This window comes from Castor canadensis, chromosome 11 (genome assembly GCF_047511655.1).
Source record: "Castor canadensis chromosome 11, mCasCan1.hap1v2, whole genome shotgun sequence".
Taxonomy (NCBI): Eukaryota; Metazoa; Chordata; class Mammalia; order Rodentia; family Castoridae; genus Castor; species Castor canadensis.
In genome coordinates this window covers 25,664,894-25,683,833 of record NC_133396.1, presented here as the reverse complement: position 1 = coordinate 25,683,833, position 18,940 = coordinate 25,664,894, and the positions used below count along the sequence as shown (strand labels likewise).

Below are 18,940 nucleotides of genomic sequence, written 5' to 3'. Positions count from 1 at the left end.
TTGATAGGGTCTCCCAACTATTTGCCTGGGCTTTGAACTGCAATCCTCCTGATCTCTCTGCCTTCTGAGAAGCTAGGATTACAGGTATGAGTCACCACTGCCTGGCTGCTCTGGTTATTTTGGAGTGGGGTCTGTGAACTATTTTCCTGGGCTGGCCTCAAAACTGTAATCCTTTTGATCTCAGCCCCCCTCCCCCCCAAGGAGCTAAGGTGCTTGGTTACTTCAAATGTTGTGACATAAGTCAGTACTTCATTCCTTTTGTTAACAAAGAATATCCTATTGTTTATATATACCATGTTTTATTTATCCATCAGCCAATGGACATTTCAGTTATTTCCACTTTTGGCAAGTATTTCTCATCTTTCAACTTACTCATCTATAAGGGGTACTCAGGAAATATATGAAATTCATTGCAAAGTATAAATTAGTATATAAATGTAAAGACAAGTGGATATTATGCAAACAGCTGAGGACATTTGGGCCAGTGTAACCTCCCCGACCTTATGGCGTATTGTTGGTTAACTCAGGGCAACTAGGTATCTCTTTGGCTTTCTCTATGTAGTCTATTTTGCTTTTTTCCTAGGTAATGGGCTGCCGTCTCTTAGCCCTGGCCTATCTCTCTCTCATACTTGTTGCTACAAGGTTACAGCATGCCTAGCTCAGTGCAACCCACTGCCTGGTAGAAAATCATTCACATCACAAAATGGTATTTGGACATTTCATCTCAACTTTCAGCAAGACTAGGGCAAAGGGCTACAGCTGCAGTTGTGCTCAGGGTCTAGGTTTCCCCAGTACCTTGCCAACTCTTTCTTTCTGACTCTACACTAGCTTTTCACCACTCTCACACCCACGTGTGCTCAGGTTCTTCCCCCACTGCTCACCAATGCACTAGGGCAATACAACAGACTGAGGAAAACCTGTTGTCACAATGAACTAGAGTTTAACAACCCAAATGTAGAGTCTCCCATTTCCTTCATGGGGGTGAGGGGAGCAGGAAATGTTTCTCCCTTTCTTTTCACTTCTCCCCATTCTTATCCAGTCATGCCAAATTCCTTTCCTAATACACTTTACTGTTACTTTTACTACTAAAAAAAAAACAAAAAACCCAGCTAGGTACCAGTAGCTCACACCTGTGATCCTACTCAGGAGGCACAGATCACAGTTCGAGAGACCTTATCTTGAAAACACCATCACAAAAAAGGGCTGGAGTGACTCAAGGTGTAGACCCTGAGTTCAAACCCTAGTACTGGGGGAAAAAAAAAAGTCCACATGCCATTTGCTTCTGTGCATTTCTTTTTTCAGTTATTTCACAGGTATAAAATATGTGGGTAGGGGACAGTGGACTATGTAAGAATGACTTTTTTGGTGGTATGAGGTTTGAACTCAGCACCTACACTGAGCCACTCCACCACTTTTTGAGACAGGGCTGCCTCCTGGGTAGCTAGGATTATAGGCGTGTACTACGGAGCCTGGTTAAGAATGGCTGCTTATTACTAGTAGCTGCCTAGGGCATAATGTCTCTCTTCACAGCCTTGGTAAGAGCAGCTGGGGGATAAGGAGCAGTGGTTAAAGAGGCTTTATTTTATGGTCAGCAGAAAGGATCATTTAACACTTCAACTGTCTCTCAAAAAGCCTGCTGAAGAGCTCTGGCTGCTGGTGATAGTGACAGCGGTGACCCACAGAGTTGCAGGGCCAAGGGTGGGTAATTCACCAGAACATGGATGCACGATTTGCAGCATATGCACGCTGCTTCTTACCATTTATGTGCGTAAGAGACGACAGGACAAAGTAAATGAAACTGCAATTCGTCGCTTAACTGTCTGGGGAGCACCAGAAATTCTGCAGTAAGGGTATACGCTGGAGAAACTTTCCATCTCCCTGTTATATCCCTAGAGTTAGGGTTCAGGTTGCATCTGACATTTGTTTTTTAGTACCGGGATTTGAACTCAGGGCTTCATGTTTACTAAGCAAGTGCCCTACCACTTGAGCCAGACCCCAAGCCTCACATCTGATCTCAAAAGGACAAAAGACTTATGAATGCAAGAGACACCTAACGGAAATGATGATACAAAAGTGCTATAGTTTCATCTTTATTTCAGCAAGGAGAAATCAAAGAAAGGAGCTGTGACTAAGACACTCCCTTTTCTAGGGCATAGTTCCCTCAGCCTTAATTCATGACATCACCTTTCACATTTAAGTTTTTGTAAAAGTCTCTCTAGTGACCAGCTGCTTGACTGCCTGGGAGTCATTTCCATTTGTTCTGTCCCTGAAGGGGAACTGCTTTCTTAATTAGGCAAATCTAGATAGAGGGCTTTGAATTTAGTTCACAAAGGGTACCCAAATCCATACTGCGTTTCAGAAATGCAAGATAGGCAGAGACCAAGATTTCTCAAACTGATGTGTTATTACCTGCCTGCCCGCCTCAACGTAACTGCCCTAACAGTTAAGAGAAGTGAAGAGATGTCAGTGGTAGAGTTGCCATTTCTGTAAATTTTTGCTTAATCTATAAACTTAAAAGAAAATAAAATGCTTATTTTAAATTACCTAATTCCCTGAAAGAAGAGTATTTTAAATATTAAAGAGATTAATAGTTGACATCCATATTCAAACTCGACTGTTCAGGAATTTATGAACCCACAGTTTCTAACCCCTAGGTAGCCATTAAGAAAGACACCATGAAAAGTTATGTGCATAGGAAAGAGCAGAAAATGCTGACCAGAGGTATTTAGCCAAAAAGGCTTTTTTTTCCTTTCTTTCTTGAGACATGGTTTCCTTATGTAATCCAGACTGGCCTTCAACTTACGATACTCCTGCCTCAGCCTCCAAAGTGCTGGGATTAAAGGCATGTACCACACCAGATGAGAAAAGCTTTTTTAGTGATACTGGGATTTGAACTCAGGGCCTTGCACTTCACCTCCAGCTCTTTGAAATATATCCTGATCACCAGTCATGAATAAGATGCTTCTTTTAGGAGTTGAGATATTAAGATCAGAAATCTTCTGAACTCTCTAATGTACCATTTTTGGCTAATTTAATGCAACCAGTTGAAGAAATAGGAAAGAGGAAAAGGAAGAAATTCTCAATCCCTGGTCAGTCTCCACTCCCAGGGTTTGGACTGGAGACTGAGTACAAATTCACCCAAAAGGCCTGATCTTGAATGGCAAGGGGAAACTTGGAAGACAAATCACTTAGTGTCAACTCAGGCCTGTAAGAACAGGTCAGTTTCATTCTGAGATATTTTTACTGGAGTCCTGAGGAAGAATGAGCACTATAGGTGAAAGGCTGTAAGCCAGAGTTATACACAGGGATGGAAGTAGAAACTCAGAACACCATCCTGCTGATAACAGATATGACTCCACCTTTACAGGCAGCAGGGCAAAGTAAAACCCTAATGATTTCAGATCAGGCAGAATCCTGACTCATAGCTCAAAGAAGAAGCTGTATGTTCTATTCTATAAAATCTATGTATGGCATAGATCTAACAGGCTGGGTGGGACTTAAAGAGAGTGGCAGAACACATGATCTTCAAAGATCTGCTTCTCTGTTGCTGGGAAGATCTTGTCACAGACTGGACAATTCAAACAAAGGGGCTGCCTTTGCTGCTGCTCCAAGGTATGATCACAGATTCCATCAGCAAAGTCTGAGTTGCAGATGAGGCAACTCTCGATGGAGAGCTGGGAGGAAGAACAAGGAGGTCAGTACAAGTGTGAGCTGTTCTGTATACTCAGTGGCTAGCATAAAGATTAGCACGTGATAAGTGCTCAAGAAATAATGGGTGAATGAATGAACAGATTCACATTTGAATATGATTTGAATCCAAATATGATTCTCTCATATTTGGAGATACTCTTGGGGCTTCCTCTAACCCCAGGACTGAAAGAGTCTAGTATTGCTGAAGTGGCCTTGCTTGGCTAGCTGCCTAGTTTGTACCTCCTCCCTAGTCATGCTACCAACTTAACTCACAGATGCACACCTACAGAAGAATGCTGATAGATGAACTATGTCTTCTCCCCTCTTCAAAAGGCTAACCCAGCTTTGGACCCAGGACAAACTCATCTAGCTGACCTCTGGAGCTTATCAAAATGAACCATCTCCCTATGGCTGCTTTTCCATGAATCAAAGCAGGTAGGGATCTGCTATGGACAATCTCATGACTCACATACTTACCAGGCTGGGGGCAGAACTTTCTTGGATACCTAAGGGGAATAAAATATATTTTTTTCAATAAAAAAATACCATCCCTTGATTCTCAGCTGTGTTCTAGTAGATACTTTCTGTAACCGTCATTGTTCTCTTTCTCTCCACTGACTGATTCTTAAGTACATCACCACTTACTTCTGAAAGAAGAAATCTAGGTCAATTATAAAGAGAAAGGGGAAAGGACATTTTCAATAACTCTGTGTGTGTGTATGCATATATATACATACATGTTATATATATACTAAAACATAAGCTGTGAAAATATAAGATGCACAGAAATCAATCATATTCATGATTGTAGATGGGGGGGTGGGGGATCCTATTACATCTGTAGCATATACACACACACGTTATATATCATGAAAAACCTATTATCAGATGGAGAAACTGAGATTTTAATAAAAGTAGAAACAATTAAATAAGGAATACACTAAGACTATGTCCATTTTTATATTAGATGCATATAGTGGGCTGATGGAATGGTTTAAGTGGTTGTGTGCCTGACTCAAAAGTATAAGGCCCTGAGTTCAAGTCTCAGTACTACAAAAAAAAATGAATTAGATGCCTATATATACATTTTTTTTAGATTTAGTGGATATGTTTTGCCATGTCTATTTCAGTTGTTTTATTTAAACGTAGTATGCTACAGATGTAATAGGATCCTCCACTCCCATCTACAATCAGGAATGACTGATTTCCGTGCATCTTATATTTTCACAGCTTATGTTTTAGTTAACACTACATAGTAATGTTAAATGTTTATACATATTTGTTTCTCCTCACTGTAACAGTTTCTGAATTCTTTCCATCAGTAAATATTAGCACGCTATATACACACGATTACATATTCATTTATTTACTGACTTGTAGCTTCTTCCCTATATTTTGTTTGTTTTTCAGTGCTGGGAATCGGCTGCAGGACTTTTTCCCCACTGTGGAATTTTCTCTACAAATTTTTTTATTGGATTTAGGTGGTATATGTAAAAGTTGCAGTTCATCCCATGCCCACCCCATGGCATTTCCTATTCTCCTTTTCCATACCTGAATTATACTTTATTCACATAGTAACTCTCCCCAACTATAACATATACCCAATGAGGACAAAGTTTTCTGTTTGTTTTTGTTCATTGCTTTACCTTGAGCCTACAACAGTGTCTGGCTCATAAAAGCCACCTTCTTTTGGATGGACTGAGGGCTCTGCTCTTGTAAAGCAGGCACTTAACCATTTGAACCATACCTCCCACCTGGACACTCTTGGTTGAGACTCAGGGCACCACACAGGAAACCCAGTGCTTCTAATTCAGCATAACCAAAACCTTTAAACTTTTTGGGTTTACATGGTAAACACACTGCACTGATATTTAATCCTCTAAAGATTCCTTAGTGGACTCTTCTGTCACATGACAGGGCAGCACTGGGTGATGATTTGGAAAGACAGCTACAGTGGTTACTGGGTTCCTGAGTAGCCTGTGGAGTGTGGGAAGGATTGAACAGTCAGGCGCCTCACCATCACTACTGTATCAAGGAGTTGAAACATTTCCTGAGTTATCTGTCTCACAGCCCAGCTGAATATTTGGGAACAGGTGATTCTTCTACCAGTCTCCCCATTCCTCATCCAGAAAGTTTGTTAGGGAAATAGTCTTTCCCTTCTTTTTATTCTTTCTTGCTAAGGCTGCCATGTTGGGAAAATGAGAACACAAATGTGCTTAAAAATATGTTTAAACAAAAAATAAACCTGTTCATCTGTTTGTTATAAAGGTCTGGTTGTGACTCTTAAAATAACACTGGTGCTTTAAACCACCCAAAAAAAAGCAAATGAGGTCTTGCATTGCTTTTCCAAACAAAGGAGAAAAGCTCCTTTGGCAGGGACATGTCATCCCAATTCTTTGAGTGACAAAACTTGTTTTCACCCCTATTTCCCGTCCTACCACTCAGGAGTCTCAGAAGAGCACACTCCTGTTACTCTTGGTTGGGCCATCTGGGGGAATGCTGTAACATCTAGTTTCTAGGTGACATAACCTGCCTCTTGTGCTTCCATTTTAAAACCTTAATTAGCTTCCTCTGCATTGTATGTGTATATCTTCTACACAGACACATTTCTCTGATTTATACATTTGGAATATAGCCACGGGACTCAATTTGTGTCTGCTGCCTCTAGGCAAGTGATCTGATTTGCGTCTTCTGAATTCAGATTTATTTCTCAATTAACACTTCTCGCCCGGTAATCTTTCTATTGGGCCCTCAAGCTTCTGCCCAGCAAGTCTTAACAATGAAACCGGTCTTAATTAGCATCTCAGACAAAAATTTCTTTTTTGCGGGGGGAGGGAAAGAGATGCAGGCAAGGGCCTTCTAGCTAGAATGGCAAAGTTGTCTTACCAGAATATGGGTTTCCATATACGAGACCTGGCTTTTGTCCAGCACCTCCTGGATCTGAACTAGGCACCTGATATGGCAGAGAGTCAAGATCCAGACCCATGTAACTCAGCAATCTGCTGTTCTCCTTCTTCAAGAGCTAAAGATAGAGGATTTATAGACATGTTGAAAGTCATTAACAAAGAATGGCCACAGGAGCTGGCTAGATGTCTACTAGGTAGCTCTCAATTAGCAATGTGGCATTGGTGAAGTCCAATAAATGATATAATCTATAATTCTTCAAAGCAACAGCAGCCCCAATAGTTCAAAGATATGTTATTTTTTTCACAGTACTAGGGATTGAACTCAGGGCCCATACCTTGAACCACTTTCCAGCCCTTTTTTGTTTTTTGTTTTTTTTTATTATTTTATTATTCATATGTGCATACAAGGCTTGGGTCATTTCTCCCCCCTGCCCCCACCCCCTCCCTTACCACCCACTCTGCCCTCTCCCTCTCCCCCCCCACCCCCTCAATACCCAGCAGAAACTATTTTGCCCTTATTTCTAATTTTGTTGTAGAGAGAATATAAGCAATAATAGGAAGGAACAAGGGTTTTTGCTGATTGAGATAAGGATAGCTATACAGGGAGTTGACTCACATTAATTTCCTGTTCCAGCCCTTTTTTGTGTTGGATATTTCCAAAATAGGATCTAGCTTACTATTTGCCCAGGTTGGCTTTGAACCATGATTCTCCTTATCTTTTCCTTCTGAGTAGTGAGGATCACAGGCATGAGCTATCTGCACCCAGCTGTCTGGCACTTGGTAGTAGGGATCAAATCCAGGGCCTCACACTTGCTAGGCAAATGTTCTGCCACTTGAACCATGCCCCAGCCTTCTGTTTTTATTTTGTTTTTGAGATAGTCTCGCTCACTTTGTCCAGGCTGGCCTCAAACTCTTGATCTTTCAGCCTCCACCTCTTGAGTAACTGGAACAATAGACATGTGCCACCATTCCCAGCTAAAACAGGAATTCTTATTGCATGAATTTAATTGTTTATTTATTTTTCTTTTTTTGCAATGCTGGAGAGCAAACCTCGGACCTTGTACAAGTAAGGCAAGTGCTCTACTACAGAGCCACATCCCAAGACCTTCAGAGTTCTTTATATCTGGATTTAAACATTTTTATTGAATGTTAATGACATTAACACAAAAAAGAATTTTAAGTCTTTAATGTATCCCTTTCAATTTTGTAAATATTCCTCTGGTATAATTTTCCTTTGCTCATGTTTCATTGCATCAAATGGATAGGCTAACAGAAAGAGGATGGGAGAAAGGCAATGAAAATGAAAGAGTGAGACAAGAGAGAACAAGATACAAATGGAGCACAGAGGGTATTTAATTTTTGCTTGTTTTTTTGAGACAGGGTCGTACTGGGTAGTCCAGGTTGGCGTCTAACTTGAGATCCTCCTGCCTCAGTGTTGAGCTACAGGCATACACCACCATGCCCAGCTTAAAATTTTTAGAAAATAAGTAAATTTCTTCTTAATATCTTAAGAGGGCTTGACTATAGTTCTAAACAAAGCTTTCAAATATCAGATCTCTTTCTTGGTGGTACAAATTGTGTATGTAACCTGCCCCCTAACCATTAGACTAATCTAGGAAAACTGGATTTCAAACTCAAGGTATACTTATCTAAGTCAAGAGAATGAGAAAGACAAGACCTGAAGTAGACCCCAGTGGAACACAGTGGCATTAATAATAAAAAAGCCAATCCCTGTGGCTCACGCCTATAATCCTAGCTACTCAGGAGGCAGACTTCAAGAGGATTGAGGTTTGAAGTCAGCCTGAGCAAATAGTTTGTGAGACTTTACCTTGAAAAAATCCATCAGAAAAAAGGCTGGTAGATTGGCTCAAAGTGTAGGCCCTGAATTCAAACCCCAGTACTGAAAAAACAAAACCAAAACCAAAACCAGCTGGCGGAGTGGCTCAAGTTGTAAGCGCCAGCCTAGCAAGCATAAGGTCCTGAGTCCAAGCCCCAGTACCAAAACCATTATATATATATGTATGTATGTATGTATGTATATATAAACTTTATTTTATAATAAAATTTTGTTATCTATATAAAATTAAAAGTAATTCCCCCTTGATAATTTCTACTTTTAAGATTAGTGTTTAGTTGCAAGATGAAAAACTTCTGGAGATCTGGACAACAATATGAATACGCTTCTAGAAAACAATGTGAATATATGTAGCACTACTGAGCATTATACTTTAAAATTATTAAGACTGCATATTTAGCCGGGTGCTGGTGGCTCACGCCTGTAATCCTAGCGACTCAGAAGGCAGAGATCTGGAGAATCACAGTTCAAAGCCAACCCAGGCAAATAGTTCTGAGATAGACCCTATCTCAAAAAATCCTTCACAAAAAAGGGCTGAAGGAGTGGCTCAAGGTGAAGGCCCTGAGTTCAAGCCCCAGTACCACAAAAAAAGACAGCATATTTTATGTTATGTGGAGTTTGGTTTTTTTTGCAATTAAAAAAAAAAATGGAAATAATCACTTGGGGGCATAGCCCAGGATTACAGAGATGGTAACAATGGAGGGCAGCTAAAGGTATAGATCTAGGAGTTAGCAGCAAGGGCACATGGCCTCCTGATTCTTTGATACTGAGCATGAGATGACTTCAAGTGCAATCACTTTATTTGCTGTCATCTTCAAGTGTCAATCAAGGAAGCAAGCAATAATAACTTAGTGTTTAACATACAACAGATAATAAATACTGGTTGGATGAGTGAATGAACTGATGAATTAATGAGTGCACAGTATTTGTTAGGAGCCTACCATGGGTCCAGCACTGGTATAGACCACCACTTCTGCTCCTGGTTTGGCAGCAGAGAAAAAAGAAAAAGTTGTGCTGATGGAAAGAAGTCCCCAGCTAGCATAAAAATGACTTGGATGTCATCTTCCCCTCTCTGAAGATAATACTTACAACAGTTAAGAAATTAAAAACAAATAAGCAAGGTTTTTGTCAAGGTTGTTTCTTTCAAGATAACAACTGCCATGCCAAATAAGTTTCAATTGCAGAACAAAAAGAGAGGTTTGTGGTAAATTAGGAAAATAGATTAAATTTGCTCTTTGTTTAGGAGCAAGTGTTCTAATCACCATCCCAAAAAGGGCCCTTTTACTGTACCACCATGTCTGGGTCACTCTGTTCCTCCCCTTAAAACCTAGGAGTTTTCTACCCTCTTTAACATACTTACATCATTTTCTCTTTCCATTCTTTCTTTCTCTTTCTGCATAACATCACATATAATCTTGTTCTCACTTAGTCTTCTTGACAGGTCAAAGTTCTCATCCTGCCAACAACAAAAATTAGTATTAGGATCACATATTACAGTCTGGGTTCAAAGTGAGAGACTGTAGAAGATCTGGCCTTCCCAAAGGGTAATTCTGATAAGGGAAAAGGGCATTTTGGAGGAAGGAGTGGTACTGTGGACAGGGTGCTGCTTACAGAAAAGTGACACAATGCCAGAAAGTTTGAGCTAGCATCAAGGTGCAGACTTTTGTTTTGTTCTGATTGTTCTGTTGGGAGTATAGTGACTAAAGAAAGAAAATGTAAGGTTGGGGAAAACCTTAAGACAACATATCAGAATTAGGGATAAATGAAGGCTTATTTAATCCCACCTAACCATGAGACAATTGTTTTAGAATGACCACTTCACTCCATGAAGACTGAGGCAGTTAAGTTTAAGTTGGTGTGATTCCCTCCCAATATAAAGACAGGCATCCTGGATACAAATTCCATGGAAGGAGGAATGTTGGAAGGCACTTGACCTAGACTATAAGGAACCCAGATTGGGGTCTTGAGCTTTCCAGAAAGATGGGCTGACCTAACTAGTTTCAGACTTCAGTTATTTCCCATCTCCTACCTGCATACAAACACATGCGTGTACCTCACAAACACACTTAAGCTAATCCTACTAGTTGTGGCTTTTGTTGCAAGATTTTTTTATTTGAATGCTGGTGCCCAAACTGATGTGCGCTTCTAGCCGACCCTGAGGTAGTAATGTGAGAGGAGGCTACCCGATGACAGTGCTGACTGCAGGCTCCTTGCTCCCCATCCCCACTGGTTCCTGCTGGCTCTTCTGGTTCTGCTTCACTTCCTCAAAAGGCAGAAATAAGAAAGGACTATCTGAGTCCCAGAACCCATTCAATGGTTACAAAAACCATCCTTAAAAGCTATACTGGGTTGGGGCCTATATTTCCAGGGACCCCAAGTTGGTGTCTTGCCATATACTTCTTCCCCTTCCTTTTTAGTGGGAAAATTCTCTTCTAACAAGGGTATACATCTTCTGGGCTTGGTCTAAGAACCACAAACCTTCACACCCCTTGCTTTTCTGGGCCCTTTATCTCTGTCACCTACCAGTGCAGCAGCCCTGAGTTGCCTGATCTGTTTGTGGAGTCGTTGGCACTCTTTGTACTTCTCTAAGAAACAGGCTCTCCCAGTCTCTACCTTTCCCTTTAGGCGTTCCACCTCTTGTGCTAACTGTTCCTCCACTGTTGTTTTCTTGTTCCTACGCTCCTGAAGCATAAGATACATAGTCCTCACAGTTAGGCTTTTGGACACATGAAAAATAAAAAACTGCTATCAGCTGGGGATGTAGACCAGTGGTAGGGAGCTTGCCTAACACGGCAATCGCTCAATTCAATCCCAGGACTGCAAAACAAAACAAAACAAAAACAACAAAAAGAATTGCAATCAGACAGGTAAGAGCCATTAAGTCCTGAAAAATATTTCATGAAAACCAATGAAACCAGACCTGTCACAGGAGGTTCAAACCTGTGAATGATCAGAAATTAAAACTAATTTCTTTCTGGGCACCAATGGCTTATGCCTCTAATCCTAGCCACTCTGGAGGCAGAGATTAGGAGGATTGAGATTCGAAGCCAGCCCAGGCAAATGGTTTGTGAGACCCTATCCTGAAAAAAACATCACAAAAAGAGGGCTGGTGGAATGGCTGAAGGTGGAGGCCCTGAGTACAAACCGCAAAAACAAAAAAACTAATTTCTTAGCTGGGCACCAGTGACTCATGCGTGTAATCATCTTGGGAGGCTGAGATCAGGAGGTTCACAGTTTAAGGCCACCCCAGATAGTTTGCAAGACGCCATCTTCAAAATAACCCGAGCAAAATGGACTGGAGGTGTGGATCAGACAGCAGAGTACCTGCTTTGCAAGCATGAAGTGCTGAGTTCAAACCCTAGTCCTGCGATAAAACCAAAACCAAAACCAAAACCTAATTTCTTTGCTACATCAGAGGTCATAATTCAAATGTGCCTAAGGGACCAGGTACATAGTGAACTGAAGGAGGTAAATACAACAAAACAGTCAAGACTGCCATCAGATGGAGAACATACAACCAACCGAAAGTACACAGTAGCTACTCAGCCCCAGACACTGCTGTGTAGCAGTATGGGCTCAAAACACCAGATCCCCTCATTTTTCAGAAGTGAGAAACACAAATTTTCAAGGGAAATATTCTTCTCTGCAAATGTTGATAACTAATTCAATTTCTAAAAAACCTCCATCTAAGCCAAATAAAATAATTTGAGTTGAACTTGACTCATAAGCTGCCAATTTGCAAACTTTGTGCTACTCTTTTATATCTGCTAAAATGTACAGTATCTTGTATACAGTAGGTACTCAACTGAATGACTGATTGAATGAATGATGCCTATATGATGTGAGCCACATTCCAATAATTGGATAGCCCTCAGACATCAGGATTTCTCACACCCTTACATCAATTCAGAAAGTACCACTGCCAGGCTCTGCTAGCACCAGAGGCCTCTTTTCCAACAACATATTAGAGGAAATTCTTAGTCAATTAGGCTCTCATTAGTTTATTACCATAACTCAGAATTATTTATAATGATAATTGCTAATAAGGAGTGTTGTCATCTCCTGTTGTAGAGTTCTTTATAGTCATTAATTTGTTTGTCCCACAATAACTCTATAGGAGGGAGTAGGAGTTAAGCCTCAGATTCCTCGTCTAAGGATCTACTTACTACAACCTGTCATCATATTTAACTTTCAATATTCTTTTATTACTTATCACACAGTAGACATGTCCACCTCTCCTAAACATCTTGTAAATGGAAGAGTCTCTGTCCTTTTGGGTGGAAAGGAAACCATCCAGAATGCTATTCTAATCTGTTTTATCTGTCCTCTCTATCACCTAAAAACAGACCCTCATCCCTCACTTTATTAGGCTCCCTCCCACTTAGCCATGCAAAGACAGACATGCCATTAACTCCTGTTGTTTCTTCATTGCAGTCATTTCTTTTTGCTTCATCTGCTCCACTGTCTGCTCAAGCTTCTTCTGGTGCTCTCGCTGCAAAACACAGATTTCAATACCACTGTTGAGAAAACATATACATGCAACACATACATATGGTGGAAGGACCTGCTGAACCATGACCAAGCAGGACGCAGAGGGAAAGGTATGTCTCTCAGTTGCTGAGTAAAGCCAGAGGAGAACCTTATATAAGCTGGCTTCCTCTGAGATCTTTCCTAGAGTCAGTAGAGAAAGTACAATGTATATTTTCTTGGAAATGCCTGAAAATGTTGTTTTCTGACATGACTCTACCTGTTCAGTTAAACTGAGAAAGAGTTGGCCATTTTCATTTTTCAGATGTTGCAACTGCTCTGTCTTATCTTGATCTCCTTGAACAAGCTTCTCCATTTCTTTCCCTTGTGTTGACAGCTGGGCCTAAAGCAAAAAAGGTGAGTACACAACATCAAGACATAAAAAAAGGAAAACTAATCAGAACAATGCTACCATTTTAATGTACAGAAACACAAGTGTATTTCCCTAGTAACTCCCAATGGCTAAAACCCCCTTAAATCTACCTTACTCTTCAGCTCTAGTTTATATTCTAACAATCTAAAATTCAACTGAGCAAAGATGGACAATCCATTTTCTAAATTAAAGCCCTTCATTTTTTTTAAAGTTACTATTTTTTTGTCCAGTACTGGGGTTCAGGACTTCATGCTTGCAAGGCAGTGCTCTACCACTTGAGCCATGCCTCTAGTCCATTTTTCTCTGCTTATTTTGGAGATTGGGTCTCATCTGGAGGTGTGGCTCAACCAGTAGGGTATCTGTCTATCAAGATCTAAGCTCTGAGTTCAAACCCCAGTACTACAAAAAAAAAAAAAAAAAAAAAAAAAAAAAAGGAAAGGGAGAGTATCACAAACTATTTCCCCAGGCTAACCTCGAAACTCTGTTCTCAAAATCTCAGTCTCCCAAGTAGCTAGGATTATAGGCATGAATCATTGGTGCCAGCTAAAGCTCTTCTTTAAAAAATGAGAACAGGCCAGGCACCGGTGGCTCGTGCCTGTAATCCTAGCTACTCAGGAGGCAGAGATCAGGAGAATCACGGTTTGAAGCTAGCCTGGGCAAACAGTTCCAGGCCTTTACAAAAAATAGGGCTGGTAGAGTGGTTCAAGGTGAAGGCTGAGTTTAAGCCCCAGTACCACTAAATAAATAAATAAATAGATAGATAGATAGATAGATAGATAAATAAATGAAAAATGAGAACAATTTTGCTGCTATCTGCTTTACATTCCAGGCTTTTGAGTATGATTCTGCTTGAAAAGATTTTACAGCTAAAAGAAAAAGGTTTGAAAACTATTGGGAAGAAGATTTTCATCCCTCTTAAAAGCCTGTGATACATATAAATTGAACAAATTATTCAGTTCCTTGTGGATCGTTACTGTTTGAAATATATGTATGTGAGATAGCCTGGTCCCAGACTGGAAAACACATACCCCAAACTTTAATCTTATGACCAATCTTGATTGCCAACTTGATTGGACTGAGGCGGCCTAGGAGATTAGTAAAGCAGACCTCAAGGTGTGTCTGAGGGCATTTCTGGACAGGATTAACTAAGGTGTGTGTGTGCTCAGGGAAGACCTGTCCTCAATGTGGACAACACCATCTCATGGGAGGGGACCCAGTCAAAATAAAACAGGAAGAAAGAAGAAAGCCAATTAGCACAGGCATCTCTTTCTGCTTCTTAGCCAACATGATGTAAGCTGCTGCTCTACTCTGCCACAGACTCCCCACCAGGACAGGTTGAAGCCTCAAACTGTGAGCTGAAATAAATCCCTCGATCTGTAAGTTGTTCATGTCAGGTAGTCTGTCTGACTAACACAAAAGGTTATTTCATTAGGCACTACAATGAAATGCATCTTTCTGGGCCACTGGATTACAGTGGTGGCAAAGCTAAGAAAATATCCTTTGGCAAAGGTATGGTATCCCCACCTGAAGCTGATCCACTCTGATTTCCATCTTCTCATTCTCTGAAGATACCTTCTGGTTGTGTTCTTTCAGTCTGTGGAGGTAGAAATGACTATGTGAAACATTTGCTGACTCCAAGTCAACTTCCCCTGGGCAGAAATGATTTAAGGATGGCTTGGTGTAAGTCTACAGTTAATTACACCTATCACTGCCATAATAGTAAGAGTGTTTTGTAACAAACTGCAGAAGTCTAATCTGACTCTATCTAAGCATGTCTATGATACAGCAGCTTCTCTTATCCAAGAACATAATGCATACTCACTGAAGCAGCTCAGTCTCCCAACAGGTCTTCTGCTCTTCCACTTTCTGTTCTAACTTATCATTGATGCTCTGTAGGGTTTCTAACTCCTCCTGCAGATTGAAACATCAAAGGAACAGACCATTTCTAAGACACTTTTTAGTATCTTAGGCAACCAATAAGTATTTTTTAGGCATTGAACATATACTGCATGGCAGGCATAGCATGACATAGCACTGATTGAAATATCCAAGTAAAGATACCTTTATATTAAAATTTATTACTATTTATTTATTGGTTTTAAAAATGTCCTTAATTATGCTGTTTCCATAGGTTTTTTTTTCCTGCCATCCTGGGGATCAAACCCAAGGGCCTCATACATACTAGGTAAGTGCTCTACCACTGACCTATATCCCCAGCCCATTCTTTCCATATTAAAGATGCATGTAGCCAGGTATCTGTGGCTCACGCCTGATTCCCTGATCAGGAGGCAGAGATCAGGGGAATCATGGTTTGAAGCCAGCCAAGGAAAATAGTTACAAGACCCTATCTCAAAAAAACCCATCACAGTGCTGGCGGAGTGGTTCAAGTGGTACAGTGCCTGCTTGGCAAGCATGAGGCCCTGAGTTCAAACCCCAGTACTGGAAAAAAAGGAAAACCCCATCACAAAAAAAAAGCTGGCAGTCTGGTTCAAGTAGTAGAGAGTGAGGTAGCAAGTGTGAGGTCCTGAGTTCAAGTGTGAGATCCAGTCTTACCCCCGTCCCCCAAAAAAATTAGATGAAAAAAAAATATTTTTTTTTCCCTTGAGAAAGGGTCTGACTATGTATGTGGCTAGTAGCCACCACACTGGTCCTAAGCATTTCCCCTCTCCTCCACCCCACTGGAGTCAACCTTGTACATCAATATCGGTTCCCTGCTTTTAGCTCCAAGCTTCACAAGTTTCTTGGTTTTAGCCTTTAGAGAAAAATTTTCCTTTAGCTTCTGGCATCATCAACTCTCACTCATCACCTGATTTGGAGGATGACTCAAAACAGAAGTAGCAAAGAGTTAGATAATATACACCTCACCTTAATACTCTTTTCTTTTCTTTTGTTTTTTTGAGAGAGTCTCACTGTATAGCCCAGGCTGGCCTCAAACTCTCCATTCTCCTGCCTCAGACTCAGAAGTGTTGGGATTCCAGGCAAGTATGTCCCACTATGCTGGACACCACCATGGATAGCTTTTTTGGGACAAGGTCTTGCTATGTAGCCCAGGCAGGGATTACAATTATGTACAACCACAGTTGGCTCTTCTCTCTTTTTATAGCTACATTCTTGTTAATCTAAGCAAATATTTCAAGATTTAAGTAAGCAAAGGGTATAAACAGACTGTCTGGGTTTGAATCTAGGTTCTATCATTGATTACTTCACCCCTGAAATACTATCACCCCAATTTTGTAGCTGAGTAACCTGAGGCTTACAAGGGTTACTTTCTTTTTTTAATAAATAAATTGATCCATATAAAACTTTTAACACTGTGCCAATTCACAGATATTGGTGTAACAGAGTGAGATCATAAGCAAAACAGAAAATAGTGTTGGACAAGAGACACCATCCAGTACTGATCTCCATGCTGCATATTCACCTTTAACTAGCAGCCATACCTGTTTCCTTTGGAGCTCAGCCTGCAAGTCTGAGTTCTGCTTCTGGAGGCTGGCACAGCTGTCCTTCAGCTCCTGGTTTTCTTTGCAAAGCTCCTTATTGTGTTGCTCAATTTCTTCCACCTTTCCCTATAAAAGAACATTTCAGATCCCTCCAGCAGAAATTTCCCATATGCTGGGATATGAGGATCTGACTGATTCCCACTCTTTAGAGTGACATCTGTGTATAACAAATGGGAGCAGTTCCCCAGTATGTAGGTAAGGATGCAATAGAGGTATGCCTGTATAGTGCAGCATTAAGCCTGTCATTACCACAAAAGACAGACAAGCAAAAATTAAAGTCATAAAAATTACAAAGGAAAAGCCAGGTGTGGTGACACACACCTGTAATACCAGCACTTAAGAGGCTGAGGCAGGGCCAGCATGGGCTACATAGTGAATATGAGGCCAGCCTGAGCTACAAAGCAAGGCCAAGTCTCTAATAAACAAACTAAAAGTTACAAGGGAGAGTGACAGAAAAATGTAGATTCAGCCGGGCACCAATGGCTCACACCTATAATCCTAGCTACTCAGGAGAGAGAGAGCAAGAGGATTTCGGTTCAAAGCCAGCCCAGGCAAATAGTTTGAGAGACCTTATCTTGAAAAAACCAATCACAGTCGCTGGTGGAGCGACTCAAGATATAGGCCCTGAGTTCAAGCCCCAGTTATCAAAAAAAAAAAAAAAAAGATTCTTCTTGTAGATCTTATATGGTCTTTCTCACAGGTCGAGGCTCCTTAAGGCCAGGCACAGTGTTGTCAAACTTCAATAGTATCCCCAGTACCTACCACAGGGCTAGATGAAAAGCAGGTGGTAGTGTGGCTGGTGGAGTGGCTCAAGAAGTAGAGTGCCTGCCTAGCAAGTGTGAGGCCCTGAGCTCAAACCCCAGTACCACTCCCCAACTTCCACCCCCGTCAAAAAAAGAAAGAAAAGCAGGTGTCCTCCTAAATAAGTAAATAAATCTAATACTCATGTATGACAGGATCTGGGTCAGAACTGAGAGATACACAAAGAATATTTGGTATTTCTCTCCTCAATGGAGCTTTTACATTTACTGTATGTAGTGTTACGGTATATAGCAGACAAAAATTTAGTACCTGGAAAAGTTAAGGGAATAACTGAATGCCAACTGAGTTACAGAAGTTCTAGATGAGGGATAAATCAATTATTGTTAATATTCTTTTTAAGTTTTTTTTTTTTTTTTTTTTTTTTTTGGCAGTACTGGAGTTTGAACCCAGGGCTTGCACACTTGCCAGGCAGGCACTCTACCACTTGAACCATGCCCCCAGCCCTTTATGCTTTAGTTATTTTTTGAATAGGGTCTCTCATTTATGCCAGGTGGGCCTGGACCATGATCCTCCTGTTTATGCTTCCTGAATAGCTGGGATGACAGACACACCACCACACCCAGCTTTTTATTGGTTGAGATGGGGTCTCACGAACTTTTTGCCCAGGCTGCAATCTTCATGATCGCCACTTGTTGAGTAGCTAGGATTATGTGTAAGCCACCTCTCCCAGTTTCCTAAGCTATGAGTTAGAGTGGGTACTTTATAGATTTTTCCCAACAGTATCTTTTTAAGTATACCATAAAGCCTTATTGACACAAATTCAACCCTACCCTGGCAGGAAGGGCTTGAGATGAGATGATTACAGACCTTCGTGGTAACGACCAGGATGTCCTCTTCACTTTCTGGGCGGAATTGGAAAGGGGTACTTGCTCCCCGAACCACACCATCCTGATCCACATAGCAGAATTGGTAATACTCATCATCCTTGGGCAGGTAATAAGCTGAAAATAGAACAAGATTTTTAATACAAAATAAGGGCCATTCAAAAACATTTAAATCCAGAAGTCTTGATCTGCCTCAGAAAGCTCAAACTCAAGGGAATTAATTAGTCTTGGCTGTAGTTTATAGACCTTTGATCTAGTATTGTTCTCACCTTTGAATTGGACTTCCTGCTGTTTGGCTAATTCCATTTTTAGGTCACTGGGCAAAGCAACCCACATGAAGGTGTAATACTCACGGGTTGTCTTCCATCCCACCTGTAATGACAAGAGGCTCTCATTCAACACCCAACAGGGCTCCAGGGAAAAAGCCTTATTTGAGCTATGTT

General features: G+C 40.9%; 1 protein-coding gene across 3 annotated transcripts in view; it reads right to left on the bottom strand.

Annotated features, from left to right (window-relative positions):
• Positions 1-2,077: 2,077 nt before the first annotated feature.
• The window catches only part of Calcoco2 (calcium binding and coiled-coil domain 2), a 30,475-nt gene continuing 13,612 nt past the window's right edge, over positions 2,078-18,940 (bottom strand). For all 3 annotated transcript variants that reach the window (XM_020173944.2, XM_074045959.1, XM_020173943.2), the window contains exons 3-13: positions 18,767-18,869; positions 18,481-18,614; positions 16,792-16,917; positions 15,174-15,262; positions 14,876-14,945; positions 13,199-13,321; positions 12,857-12,943; positions 9,812-9,907; positions 6,577-6,712; positions 4,168-4,196; positions 2,078-3,674 (exon numbers count right to left, since the gene is read on the bottom strand). In XM_020173944.2, the coding sequence (XP_020029533.1) occupies positions 3,498-3,674; positions 4,168-4,196; positions 6,577-6,712; positions 9,812-9,907; positions 12,857-12,943; positions 13,199-13,321; positions 14,876-14,945; positions 15,174-15,262; positions 16,792-16,917; positions 18,481-18,614; positions 18,767-18,869 (1,170 nt within the window). In that variant the 3' untranslated portion in view covers positions 2,078-3,497. The remainder of the gene's footprint in view (positions 3,675-4,167; positions 4,197-6,576; positions 6,713-9,811; positions 9,908-12,856; positions 12,944-13,198; positions 13,322-14,875; positions 14,946-15,173; positions 15,263-16,791; positions 16,918-18,480; positions 18,615-18,766; positions 18,870-18,940) is intronic.